The sequence below is a fragment of the Saccostrea cucullata genome, unplaced genomic scaffold (assembly GCF_032062105.1).
Source record: "Saccostrea cucullata isolate Sc308-1 unplaced genomic scaffold, CSIRO_AGI_Scuc_v1 ctg726, whole genome shotgun sequence".
Taxonomy (NCBI): Eukaryota; Metazoa; Mollusca; class Bivalvia; order Ostreida; family Ostreidae; genus Saccostrea; species Saccostrea cuccullata.
The window spans coordinates 134,612-148,422 of record NW_026925651.1 but is presented as its reverse complement, the minus strand read 5'-3'; the positions used below and the strand labels follow the sequence as shown (position 1 = coordinate 148,422).

The 13,811-nt window shown below is 32.9% G+C and overlaps 1 protein-coding gene across 4 annotated transcripts in view; it reads right to left on the bottom strand.

Moving 5' to 3' along the window:
• LOC134269503 (ras-associated and pleckstrin homology domains-containing protein 1-like) overlaps positions 1-13,811 on the bottom strand; it is a 46,652-nt gene that overhangs the window by 17,276 nt on the left and 15,565 nt on the right. For 3 of the 4 annotated variants that reach the window (XM_062751708.1, XM_062751709.1, XM_062751710.1), the window contains one exon: positions 2,135-2,240. In XM_062751708.1, the coding sequence (XP_062607692.1) occupies positions 2,135-2,240 (106 nt within the window). Of the gene's footprint in view, positions 1-2,134; positions 2,241-7,558; positions 7,654-13,811 lie in introns of those variants that run through there. The other variant, XM_062751711.1, reaches the window with a different exon arrangement.

Sequence of the window (13,811 nt, the reverse complement as noted above, 5' to 3'; positions counted from 1 at the left end):
TGCTAACAATTTATTGAGCATCAGAGATAAAATTTATCTTTCTTGACAAGATAAAAGAAGCTAAATCTTTATAGCAATTTTCAAGAACAGATCAATTTGTATTTCACTAACAACCCACTAACATTGTAGTTTTTAATACAGTATAAACTGTTTAATCTGACATCTTGTAATCTGTTTCACTGTTAATATCAACCTTTATTTTTCATTTCCATTTTTGTATCATCCATGATTTTTGACACCCTATCTAATCCGACAGAGAATTAATGTCTCTTTCTTGAACAAGAAACTAGGTTTCACTGTATAAGCAACACTGGCAAATTTAGAGGTGACCCAGACCCCTTTCTTTTGTGTCCAAAATATACATATTTAATAAATCAATTTTTTGGGGGTGTGGCTGTGGGCCCAGACCCTGACCCCAAACTGCCCCTGCACCTTGCCCCTTTTCAAGACCCTTGATCCACCACAATGCAATTACTATAAGAGATCATCTCAGAGTTCTAGAATCAATACTCTGGAATCAAATTTTGGCACATTGATTAATAACTTCATAGGGAAAATTCCAAAGTAATCAGATTTAAATCATACACTTCCTCAAGTTATTTACATGTGCCAATTATCTTATCTGAAAACACCTAATGCACCTAACAGTTCCAGAAAAATGTTACTGAACCCACCCTGAAGAATTTTATTACAAAAACTGTTATTTATCCTTTGGATAACATTCCTCTGACATTTGTGCTAGTTGGGGATTTTTCTTAGTAAATGTAGTTGTACCAAATCTAATCATATGATAAATGTACATCTTAACCTTACATTTTTACATGGATTTTCAAATTCTTCTGCCATCTCTAACTTAATACTTAATACTTAATACTGTGTAACAGGAAAGGAGAAAATGTATGGCTGGACCGGGAATCAAATCCGGGACCCCCGCATCTCTAGTCAGGTGCTCTACCAACTGAGCTATCTTAGCCGATATCCATGGTCCAAACCATTACATTCCCTCCTTAAATGGTCTTCGACCTCGAAGACACAACCCAAGTTCTTATAACCCCCTGGCAGGACTTTCACCTGCAATTCCAGGGGTGGTCAACGGCTCCAAATCTATAACAGGAAAGGAGAAAGTGTATAGCTGGATCAGGTGCTCTACCCTCTAAGCTTAAATCCAGGCCCATATCCACGGACCAAACCATTACAACTGTATAGAGGATAATTTTTGCCCAATGTTACACTAGCTCCCAAACAATTTTTCCCCACTTAAAATTCATCCAGTCAGTTCCGTTTAAGAAATTATACCATCACTGGTGAACAGTTTCTCTTCCTTTCAATGACCATAGCTGACTTTGAAAACTTATATAAACTAATATTTTCTTCTTCTGTAATTGACTTTCTGACAATCTTATTGAATTAACAGACAGAAAAGGGGATCACAGAATAGATTTGTGTTACTTGTTTCACCAGCATGACCAAATATCAGTTTATATTGTAAATTCAGATTTTCATGGGGTCAATTTTTCAAGGTTTAATGATAAGGCCAAAAATAAAAATAGTCTTGTTTCCTGCTACCCGACCTACCCTATTTTTTTGCACCAGACCCTAAAGTTTTTATTTAGTTTTTGAGGGAAAATCGAAAATTTCATGCTCCAAAAGTGAAAAAAAAATATACATTTAAGTGGTATTTCATGAAATATATATGTTTTAAATATGGACTTGCATGAAACACTACTTATTTTAAATGATGATATTGACCAATGACCTGTTTAATTTGGTTTTGTAATAGTTCATATCCAAAAAATACCACTGGAAAAAATAAAATAAAAATAAAAAAATAAAATAATTTTCCGACCTACCTACCCTATTTTTTTCAGGCTGGTAGCAGGAAACAAGACTATTATTTTTTTTGGCCTAAAATATTGGGTTGTGGATGTTTGATTTTTGTTGGTGAAGAAGTGCTGATTTGTTATACATTAGTCAATAAAGTTTTACATTTCTTGTACATATATTTGTGGATCTCTTAATGCATACCACAAAAACAATGAAATAACCCCCACACTCTCCCCCTGAAAATAAGTGGTTTCACAATATGTATCAATAATCACTGGTTAATGCATTTATAATGACAAAATATTTTTACCATCAGTGTTGAGAAATGAAGATCGGAAACTCTCCATCGCCATTTTAGGAGTCACGACAGTTTTCTTTTTTCTGCGAACTGTTCCTGTGTCATCAGAATCCAGACTCTAGAGTAAAGAGAAAAAAAACTTTCAGTACATAAATAATTATTGGCTATACCTTCTCCATAATACCCATACATATACATTATTAACTTTCTTCAATATCTGGAATTAATAAAGTTAACTTAAATGTCTTTATTTTGTTTACAAGCATCATGGTCACTGTTGCTGTTTTATCTTTTATCATTCATCTTCATCTAGTAAACACTTGTTCACAAGAATTAAATTTTTCTGAGCAGATGGCTTTGCACAATTTTACAAAGTCTGCACAAATTTTAGTTGATTTACAGTATATTCTTCTAGTTTGAATACCACAGATAAATATTTTGCTTTTTTTGGACATGACATTGACTTTTGAAAATGCTTAAATACACAGCAGAAACAAGGTGTTTAGGAATAGAAAATTATTGATACAGAACAATTAATACTCACATGTTAAAGATTTAAAGACCTTCAATCACATTTGGAAAATTAAAATTCCAATCAAGAAAGCTTTGACTTTTTTTTTTCACTAAATATCAATTCCGTGATTTTAATGAAAGAAATCATAGCAGGACCAGAAAAAGCATACATCAAGACCTGAGGAAGATCACATAACTGAATAGTAAGTAATCTTTGTATAGAGGTCACCCCGAAAAAACCACAAACAATATCCATATACAAGTATGTGTCTAAAGTCACACAGAGAAGTCAAATTATTGGACGTAAACAACCGTCATAAACAAATCTAGGTTTGAGGACTGACCACTCACGAATACCAGCGTCAGACATGATGGATCAACTTGAGGGCCGGGGCCAGGGCAGGGACGAGCCGTGGTTAGCGAAGGAAGTTTGACCTGTCTACCACCAACTGGCCAGGACTGCTGTATGTAAAACATAACTGTCAGTGGGTCAATTTCCTTACTGAGACATCAAAAAATGATGAGTAATTATTTAGGTGTCAATTATACTGTGGCTTATGGCTATACCAGAAAAAAATATTTTTATATAGGATTTTTTAAAAAATAATTTCTGAAACACCATACTTAATTTATTCCTCACAAATTAATTTCTTGATTATTTGTTCCAGAAAGGCTACCATATTAATTTTGTTTTGTTTTTTAAATTTGAAATTGTCAGTTTTTACACCTCATCATCCTAAAATTGTCAGTCCCTCAAAAATTAACTATTTTAAGCTTAATGTGACTGTATCCTTTTATAAATGCCCTTCATTAAAGGTCTAAACACATTCTATGACCACAATCAACCACAATTAACATGCATGATTTCCTTGGGTTATTTCATTACAAAATAATGGACATTAAAATGTTACACTTCAACAAGTGACTTTAATTAATCTTGTCCAAATAAACAATTCATCATGGTTCAAACCATCTTTGTACCTAAAATAATCTGATAGAACTTCTATTAATTTCAAAGTTATGGTCAAATCAAAATTTCTAAAATCAGAGACCTTAACCTAGCTAGCTTCTTCAAATCACCAAGAGTTAAGGTCAGGCCATTTTAGTCTCAATGCACAGATTGACAATTAATATTTGCTTCAAATTTTTCTCCATTCAAAGTTGTAATTAAAAACAATCATCTTATTCTTATGAACCTGTGACCTTGAACTTGATCTTAAAATATTTAACAGTCCAAAATGTCCTAAGAGACCTTGGCACATAGTCAGGTCACATTTCTGATCTCATGCTAACTTAAATATATAATTTATATCAATTATGAACCTGTTCTGAACAAAAAAATTTGCTGATCCTTTTATTTGTCCCCTACTAATGTGCAATGGGAGAGGAGAAAATGCAGCAGACCACTCTGGGATTCGAACCCAGGCCCCCTGAATCTCTGGTCAGGTGGTCTTCCAACTTAGCTATCTGGCCACTGGCATTTGAACCTGGCTAACCGCCACAGATGAAATCAGAGGGGACGATAGGTTTCTCCTGAGTCTATCTGTCTGTCAGTCTGTCTAACTGGGTTTTCCACATTTTTTTTTCTAAAAGCTTGCAGATATTGAGCTGGGTTTTGGTATGTGAGTGTATCTTCATGAATTACAGATCATGTTTGCATTTCGTTCTGCTTCAATGATTTTTGACAGAATCATGACCTTGTTAATATTTAAGGGTATTCTGCAATTTTTTCTTCTAAAGGCTTGCAAATATTCAACTGATGGGAATTTAACTTGATGACTTATAAGATCAAGTCTTCATGATCACTGCACTTCAATATAGCAAAACAAGGCACCCAATAATTGATTTTATACTGGCACTGTCTGTCCAGTGTGTATGCCTACCAATAATATTGTTCAATAAAGATCGGAACTTGTGATAGGCCAGACTGACCGCCAGACGCTGGACCAATAAGTCCAACAATGACCAACAATGACCTGGATCTCGGGATCCATTGATTTTAATGGATGACACATGGTGACTCACGCAGTGTCCCCCAGAATTGCAGTCTCTCGTAAAAAAAAAAAAAATCAGCCACTTCAGAAGCCACTGATTTTATCAAAACAGTCAACAGTTTTTATGATCAGAGACAAGTGCAGCTCATAGTTATGAGCCCAGATTGCAAGGAATTAATTTGTTCTCCTTCCATTAGATTTCAAAAGAGAGAGGGCAGGTGCCCTGGCATTAAATAGTTATTGTCAATTTAGGGTGACCTCAAATGCAACATTGATCATCAGGTGCTAGTCTTCACTGTTGCAGGGCGAGATGTGAATCATCAAAATTCAGCATCCAAATTATCAATATATCTGCATGCATCGCATTTATTATCAATAAAATAACAGAGACAGAAATAGTCATTAATTTGAAGGGAAAACCACACAGCTAACAAAGCCAAGAGAAATACCTAATTAGACATGTTAGAGTAATTCCCTTTTCTTTCTTTTTTTGCATATAATTCTTATTAGTTGCATGATATGAGAATATGAAGTCATTCATAATGCTAATTAGCTTTGGTTATTGTAATACTGTGTAATGGTAGAGGCTTCTTGTTCCTCGTTATTAATATCAGAGTGATGTGCCGTTATGTTTTGTCGACCTTGTTGAAGATACATACAATATGACTCAACAGTTCTCTTGGTTTACATGGCACAGACATCTCTACTCTGTGGCTTTCTAACAAGATTTTTTTATTTTCAAGAAAAACACCTGCATGCACTTTTTAGCTTGAATCATAAAATAAAATATTATTGCATAATAATACCTGACTTTTCTGCTGAAAATTGGAAGTGCTCAAAGAGAATTAGAGGGAAAGCAAAATTAAACCTCAAAGAAGATATGTTTGTGAAACACTTGTGCCCCCCTCCCCCCTTCCCTAAGTAATTATAATTTTTCTAAGTCCAAGGGGCATAACTCTGTCAAAAATTGCTTGATTGTAATATAGTTCAGTAAAATCTATAGTCCTGTAAAATCTATAGTCCTGTAAATTCTATAGTTCACTAAAATTTAATCCTGTAAAATAAAATTCTGTAAAATATAGTCTTGTAACATCATGTTGTCTCCCTTGATGAGGATGTTCATTGTATACAGTACTGTTTAACCCCTTAATGCTAACTGAACTCACTTCCCCCCTTCATCTTAACCAGCATACACTGGATAACTCTACATTTAATGCCAACTAGCCCGCTTATCCACTTTGTCTTCAAGTAAACTAAACTTTTTCTGTGCATACCAAAAAAAATTTTGAAAGTGCTTGTCAAATTATGGAGGCATTACATAATGCCAGAATTGAGCAGACTCTTTGTCGAATTCGTTCAGCTGCCTGTGTTTACATCCAAACTCTATGTATAGCTTTTTCAAGTACAATTCATTAGCTTAATTTACCATTAATTACCATGTTCATTTACATTGAAACTTAATTTTCCTTGATGAAGCTACCAATCCATGAATACAAGGAACGTCTACAATGATTGAGACTGATTGCACTGTGTACCAGAAGGTAATCATAGTGCTGTGAAACTTAATGCCCTCAATAGTGGTATTCTAAAATCAAATTTGCAACCAATAAATGTGAAGCAGTTCTAAAATACAAACAAAACTAGAGGTACTGTGAGTACTGAACTTACAAAAAGATAACCCCTACTCCTATATATTAGTATAACTGGATTTAAAGTTCAGAAATTCCTGGCAGAATGAAAAACAATTTGGGATTCATTTAGGAGGAGTTCTTTAATTAATACCTTTCAGTATTTTTCATTCACATTAAAATGCCACCACTTGCCAGTGTAGGGCTGTGATACAAGAATAAAACCCCTCAAAGGTCAAGGTCATGAGGTCAAAGTGCTGGTAACCTAAGAAAGATCTTATCACATGGAACACACATGTAAATATAAAGCATTTGCACTATATCCATTTAAAACTTGTAACCAAGGTTATAGTTTAGTTAAATTTTGCCAAAGTTGGTAAAACTTCAAGGTCAAGAGGTCAAATATGTTCACTTGGTACAATATGTACCCCAAACATAGGTCTTGTCAAAAGGAATATACAGGTGAAATATTTAAGGTGAGGCAAGTGTTTTGGCAAGATTAATATTCTCAAAAAACAAACAAGGAAACATTAACAGATGAACAGACAGACAAATGGATCAAAAGCTATATGCCAAATTCTTCCATTATGGGGACATAAAAATTACCTTGAAAATGTCAAAGTAAGCTTTTCCATCATACTCCATCTGTTTTCAAAAACTGCCCACTCAAACAAAATGAACACTCTTACTTATCCATATATGTAGCCATCAGGCAATAGAAATGACGGTCACAGAATTTCAATATATCCTAAACCCACTATTACTGTCAGGCACACTTCTCATATTATTAATTTCTGTAAAGACCATAAACCTCTAAAACAGGAAGCTAGAAGGACTCTGACTTTTCATTCATCGCATTGTGTTTTTCATTTAATTGATGTCAAGTTTTTACATTCCTTAGCAAGATAAGGCTCTACTGAGTGCAGTTTCCACATTCTTTTTAAGAGAATCCGCCATTATCTAAAAGGTATTTTGTCTTCTTACCTGCATGCACTGATTAGCTGTACTTAAAGGAATGCATAGTTCTGGAAATTCTCTTGACATATGGTCATTTAGTTATAGCATAATTTTAATTTGTGGTTTTTAATTATGTGTTCATCATCTGTTTGAATAATTTAATGTTTTAGACATGATTATAACTACAAAAATAAATTTTAAAAAGAACAGCAAAACAAAAATATCAAAATTTATGTCAATATTTCCATGTTGATGCAATCTTCCTATTATGTAATTCAGTATACTGTTTCCTTTTTTTTTTCTTAAATCAAATTTTTTTTAGACTTAACATAAATTCCACTTACCATTTTCAATTCTAAATCCAAATGACCCTCACATAAATTAACTGTCTTCATAATTCCAAAATTAATTCCTCACATTTCAAACAAACCTTCAAACTTAAACACAGCTGAACTGACACTAGATGCACATCACACTGGTATCAAAAATAGATTTTGACAACTGCCTATGTACACCTATAGTTAGGCAGCAAGCTCAAGAGAGGTTGTTTCCGGGGGTTAATTGAGATCGTTAAAACACTTACACAATTCATTCTAAAAACGAACTGACTGGGAGAATTCAAGGTCAAATTATGTCTCCAAATTGTCTATCATCTTCTGCCATTCTGCTCACGAACAAGTCAATGAAACCAACTTCTAAAAATATCCTTTTTTCTTAATGCATTGTCAATTCAATTAAGTTCAAATCTTCCTAAGAATTTGAATTTCTAAAACACCCTGGATGCAAATAAATTCTCATCAAAAAGATAATCCACACGAAGAGATAGAAATATTTTTTCCTTTGTCCCAGTATTCATATCCAAACTTTTTATATATCCTTGTCATATGCCAAGTTTTCTTTTTTAAGAATCTGGGGTTCTAACTCTTCAGCATTGGTACCAGTAACCCACACAGCATGAATCTAACTGCTTTCACATTCCAGACGATTCCTCTTTCACCTTATCTGCTATTGACCTCTTGAATCATTTGCAAGATTTCACATCATCAGCGAAAACTTGAGACATAATCCTTTGAAGGTTATGATTTCCATTTCAGATTACAGCAGCAGACAAGATTATTTACAGAAAATGAAATGAAGAAGTCTAAGCTTAGGACTACCTGCATCTTACAAAACAATGAAATTATGCACACTGGCACTGCACAGTGTAGAAGCATCATAAAACAGGATTAACTGTGATGGGGAGAAAGATCTATTCCATCAACATACCACAGCAATATATCTAACTCAAGTTTCAATGTGTGAAAATGGAAAAACCATGTCATGGAAAATACTGCAATTTCCCAGAAATTCCTGCTGCACAAAGGAAGCCCTCCTTTAACGACAGTTGCTGGCTCTTAAATCATCCATAAAACTCACATTAACGGCCCTTGGACATTACTTACATCTAAATGTGGCAGCCCAGGTTCCAATCTATAAATACAAGTCTTGGAAAAAAGAAAGTCTTCTTTTTGTGCTAAGTATTCCTGTCAGTTAGTGATGGATTAAGCTCCTGGCATCAGCACAATGTATTCTGCCAAAGAGTATGTCCATCATCCACCCAATTACCATGTAAATAGGGATGTGAAAACACAAAAGAGTCAGCAAAGAGGGGAAGGAACTCACATCTACTGAAAAAATACAGAGCTGGCTAGAGATGTAAGAAATGTGTTGTCAAGTGTCAACAGATGTAATTGTAAGAGGAATTTAGGAAAAAACGATGGCTGGAAACATCTCTATGAAATAAAGAGGTTTAAATGCTGAGAATTAAGTAAAATAACTAGTGAGCCTATCCTATGGATCTGAAGTCAGAATTCTTCAAGTAACAGAAATGGTAACAAAATCTTCTCATTAAATACACAAAATAAATATAGGAAAACCGAGAAGACAACAGTCTGGGTTCCTCTGCAGATTATTTTTTTTTTCGTTTTGTCAGCAACTTACAAAATTATTATGTCATTACATAACAAAAATTCATTCTGCAAACTGTTCCTGCAAGAAGCTTTCATTGTGCCACCTGCAATTCTTCTGAAGTCCTATTTTTGTAGAAATATCACTAAAATGTCTTCTATTTTTCAGTTAAACTTTCAATACATCATCTAGCTTTCAATTCCTGATAAAAATCATCATATTTTACAAAGACCTAAATAACGTATAAAAACCCCATTTCACCAATATATCAATTTTTCCTACTTATATGATGCTGTTCAGATAAGTTATGCTTTATAGAACTCAAGCTCTCAGATTTATAGAAACCTACCTGAATTCAAAAGCAACAGGATTCTACTACACAAAATATTGTCACCATGACCAAACATCGCATCCTCATTCTGGCAAAACATTTGTATGAATAAGACTGATTACTAACAGAATATACCCTGGGAATACGTCAGACATTAGAATGCCATGAAGTACCTTTATCATCTCGCCAGTTACATTTTCCTGGGAGAAAATGTGTGAACTACACGCAAAATTTTCCAGCCAATTATCATTACATGCACTATAAAGGCTGATTAGCATTAATTTCAAATGTACTTACTGCATTTTTTTTGTGACTGCCCGTATATTTATTTTTTTTAACTTTACTTATAATCAGATTTAAAATAAGAACTACAGAATAGTTTTCTTATATGTACAATGACGACGTACACTTACATTTCTGAGACAGGATACGCAGGATTATCAGAATACTGTAATTACTTCTCTTTGTCATTAGGCTCCCTTTCCTCTTTTGAACATCTTAATATAATTACTTGTTTCTCCGATAACATTATTATAAAGAGTAGATTCAATGAACCGATAAATTGTCAAAGTTGTTCTTCAGTTGGGGGGGGGGGGGTAAATTCACTGGAAAGGGTCTTGGGGATGTAAACTCATGGCAAAGGGACATGTCCCATAAAAACCATAAACATAAGTCCCTTTACAGACTTTATTAGCATATATCGTATAAGCAGAATTTTTAGAGAAGATTTAATTTTGGCATTATTAGCGAGGGTACCAAAATCGCTAAAATTGAATATCGCTAAAAATTAATTGTGTTTTATTTGTAATAGCTTCTTTAGTAAACATTTTAAAATTGCTAAAATTACATCTTGCTAAAAATAAAATACCAGTTTTTGAGAACAAATCGCTAAATTTGCGTCTCGCTAAAATTTCCACTTATATGGTAGTTTTTGGTCGATGTAAATTGTCAATCAATTGGCTCTCCATGCACAGGATTTTTGGGAAGTGGAGAGGTAAAAAAAAACTTGGCCAGTGAATATGTGGTCCCCTGTGAATGATGCTGATTCCATAGTTAACAGCAACAAATTTTTAGGCTTTCTCTTTCTTTGCAAAATGCAAAAAATTACATAATATAGAATCAAAAGAAATAAAAGCTGGTTTCTGGTAAGGTTTTGCGAGCAAAGGGTGAACAAAAAAATGAAAAGCATGCATACAGTTCATATGCATGTACTGCAAAATTTCTATTAGGAAAAAAAAGTAAAATAAAGTTTTAGCTGCAATTAAACCTCATACCTTATTTGTGTCTTCACATAATAGAATTCATATATACCTAACCACAAACTTTAGATCCTTCGCAGTTTTACTTTAGAGACTACTCGATAAAAATTGAAGGAAGTGTGATCATGTGCTTCAGTCCCAAATTCAAGCACTCTTTACAGAATAAAGTGCAAGAGGAAATGGTAATAAGAGAATCTGTGTCAAGTCTTAAGGTAGAAATCTGAAACCTAACTGTGTAAGTTTTATCTCAGTTTGAATTTCTTCGCAGAAAATGATAGACATGATAATTAAAAAAAAATTATCATAAATAATTTTAATTTCACGTCAACAAAAACAAAGTAATGTATCAGTTTTGCAGATTGTATGATCTTGGTTGTGTGGAACTTCAATGCACATTTCTTTGGTCTACCTTCTGAAAAGAAGGGTGTGTGCTGAACACAGAAAATAAGTGCCAATAATAAGTCTCAGAAAAATCTGAATGAAAATCTTATATTTTTTCAACAACTCCATTACGGCTACACCTAAATGCAGCAGGCAATCCAAAATTCATATCGAAAAGAAAATTCCTCTGCTGAAAGATTGCAAGCGATGAGATAAAAAAGTGACTTGTTAAGGTGGGGTGAACACTCTCCCTAAATCTGATTGACCTACCAAGCCAAAAGTTATCAAAACTCTGGATAAAACATTGGCACTATAACGAAACCTACAAAACACAAGACTCTGGGGCCCTCTGAATTCTGTCCAAATTTTATATTGACAGGTCTGACAAAGAGAGATTTAGGAGGTGGGTTAACGTTATCACTGATAAAGTTAATACTGTTAAAACAAGTGTTTTTTACCTCCCAAAGTCCGTTAGAACTCTCACATTTAATCTGAGGATTAAGTTAGGGGTGTAAATAAATGTTTTGTCGGTAGAGCAATAACCCAGCTAAAAAAATTGTCTGACAAAATCATATCATTGTGCAAGCTTTACTTATATATCTATAGGACCCTTTTATTGAATAGGGTGCAATAAAAATTTTGAAACTAAAGGTATAATACAAAAAAATGTTCAAAGTCTTGCGACTTCTACAAAATGGTAAATATTTCGACAAACTTGGTGATACTTAAAAAATAAAATTTCCTCATAAAACTTTCAGTTTTAACTTGCATATGTACCAAGAAAGTTTTTTTTTTTATTTACATTCTGCTTTATTTTGACTCCATGTAGCCGTAGCATTTATTGATTTAAAATTAATGTTTGTTTTCCATGAAATCAAAGTCTGCAACAATCTTTCATCAACTCTCTAACAGCATGTAACTAAAAATTTTCTATTATATATGCTTAAAAGTAATATTATCCAATTCTTATATTGCAGCCTCACTTAGGCAGACATAAAATAAAGTGCCCCGCCACAGCATGATACGCCCGTCAAATATTGTTCAATAATCATGAATTGGTTAGGATGCAAGAAAATCAGGTAGCCTTGATTAACAGATTGACACAGATTTCAATTATCTAATTTCCATTTCTTATCATACTTCTCTAAGAGCCTTATATATAGTTACAGTGTATGGACTGATTATAAAAAATAATACATCATATAATTCTAAACTGGTTGTGTTAGAGCATAACAATATCCATCTGCAGCTTTAAATTGTTTATTGCATATTTTATGAAATGCTAGTCTGATAAAAATCAAACATAAATTATTCTTCAGACTATAACATGACTGCAATTTGTTGCAAATATATAAAAATTGAAACATAATTTTTTTTTTTCAATGAACACATGTATAATAAGTTTTAATCATATTATACAATACTAATTTATTTTTAATCATACACTAAAACATCAATTTGTTTTAATTACATTTCACCAATTGAAAGATCTTTATCTGGACTAGCCATCAAGAACTCTTAATTAACACAAGCAACTATGAGGCCATTTCTTTTTGCCCAACTCCCAAGAGATAAATTAAGATTACAGCTCCATCAGATCTAGAGTTGCTCTTAGCTCCTGACAATAAACTCATTAATTTCTCTCTAATTTGACATGCAAATTTCTGCTTTCAAAATTCTTCTTGACCAGTGCTTGATAATTATGCCCATGGGACAAACTGAATTCCTCTCAAAGCATAAACATTTGTTACAGATTGCTGTAAAGTATATAATGAAAAAATAAGTTTTTACTTAATATAACATTTTTTAATAAGGATACAACTATATTTTTACATTTTTTAGGATTATGCAATTAAAAATTTAAAAAACTTTGTTTTTTTTTTTTAAATTCACTTTAATTAAAGGTCACAGTGACCTTGAATGGGCTGTGACACACCTTCTACTTTAGATGCATACTTTTGCCAAGTTTGAAAGATTTAGGTCTAATAGTTTTCTAGTTATGAGCAGGACAGGATTTTTCCATATTTGGCTATAGCATCATTGTTGCAAATATATAAAAATTGAAATATATTTTTTTTTTCAATGAACACATATAATAATTAGTTTTAATCATATTATACAATACTAATTTAGTTTTAATCATACACTAAAACACCAATTTGTTTTTAATTACATTACACCAATTGAAAGATCTTTATCTGGACAAACCATATCAAGAACTCTTACTTAACACAAGCAACTATGAGGCCATTTCTTTTTGCTCAACTCCCAAGAGATTAATTTAGATTACAGCTCCATCAGATCTAGAGTTGCTCTTAGCTCCTGACAATAAACTCATTAATTTCTCTCTAATTTGACATGCAAATTTCTGCTATCAAATTTCTTCTTGACCAGTGCTTGATAATTATGCCCATGGGACAAACTGAATTCCTCTCAAAGCATAAACAATTGTTACAGATTGCTGTAAAGTATATAATGAAAAAATAAGTTTTTACTTAATTAAACATTTTTTAATAAGGATACAACTATATTTTTACATTTTTTAGGATTATGCAATTAAGAATTTAAAAGACTTAGTTTTTTGAAAAAATTCACTTTACATAAAGGTCACAGTGACCTTGAAATAGGCCGCGACACACCTTCTACTTTAGATGTATACTTTTGCCAAGTTTGAAAGCT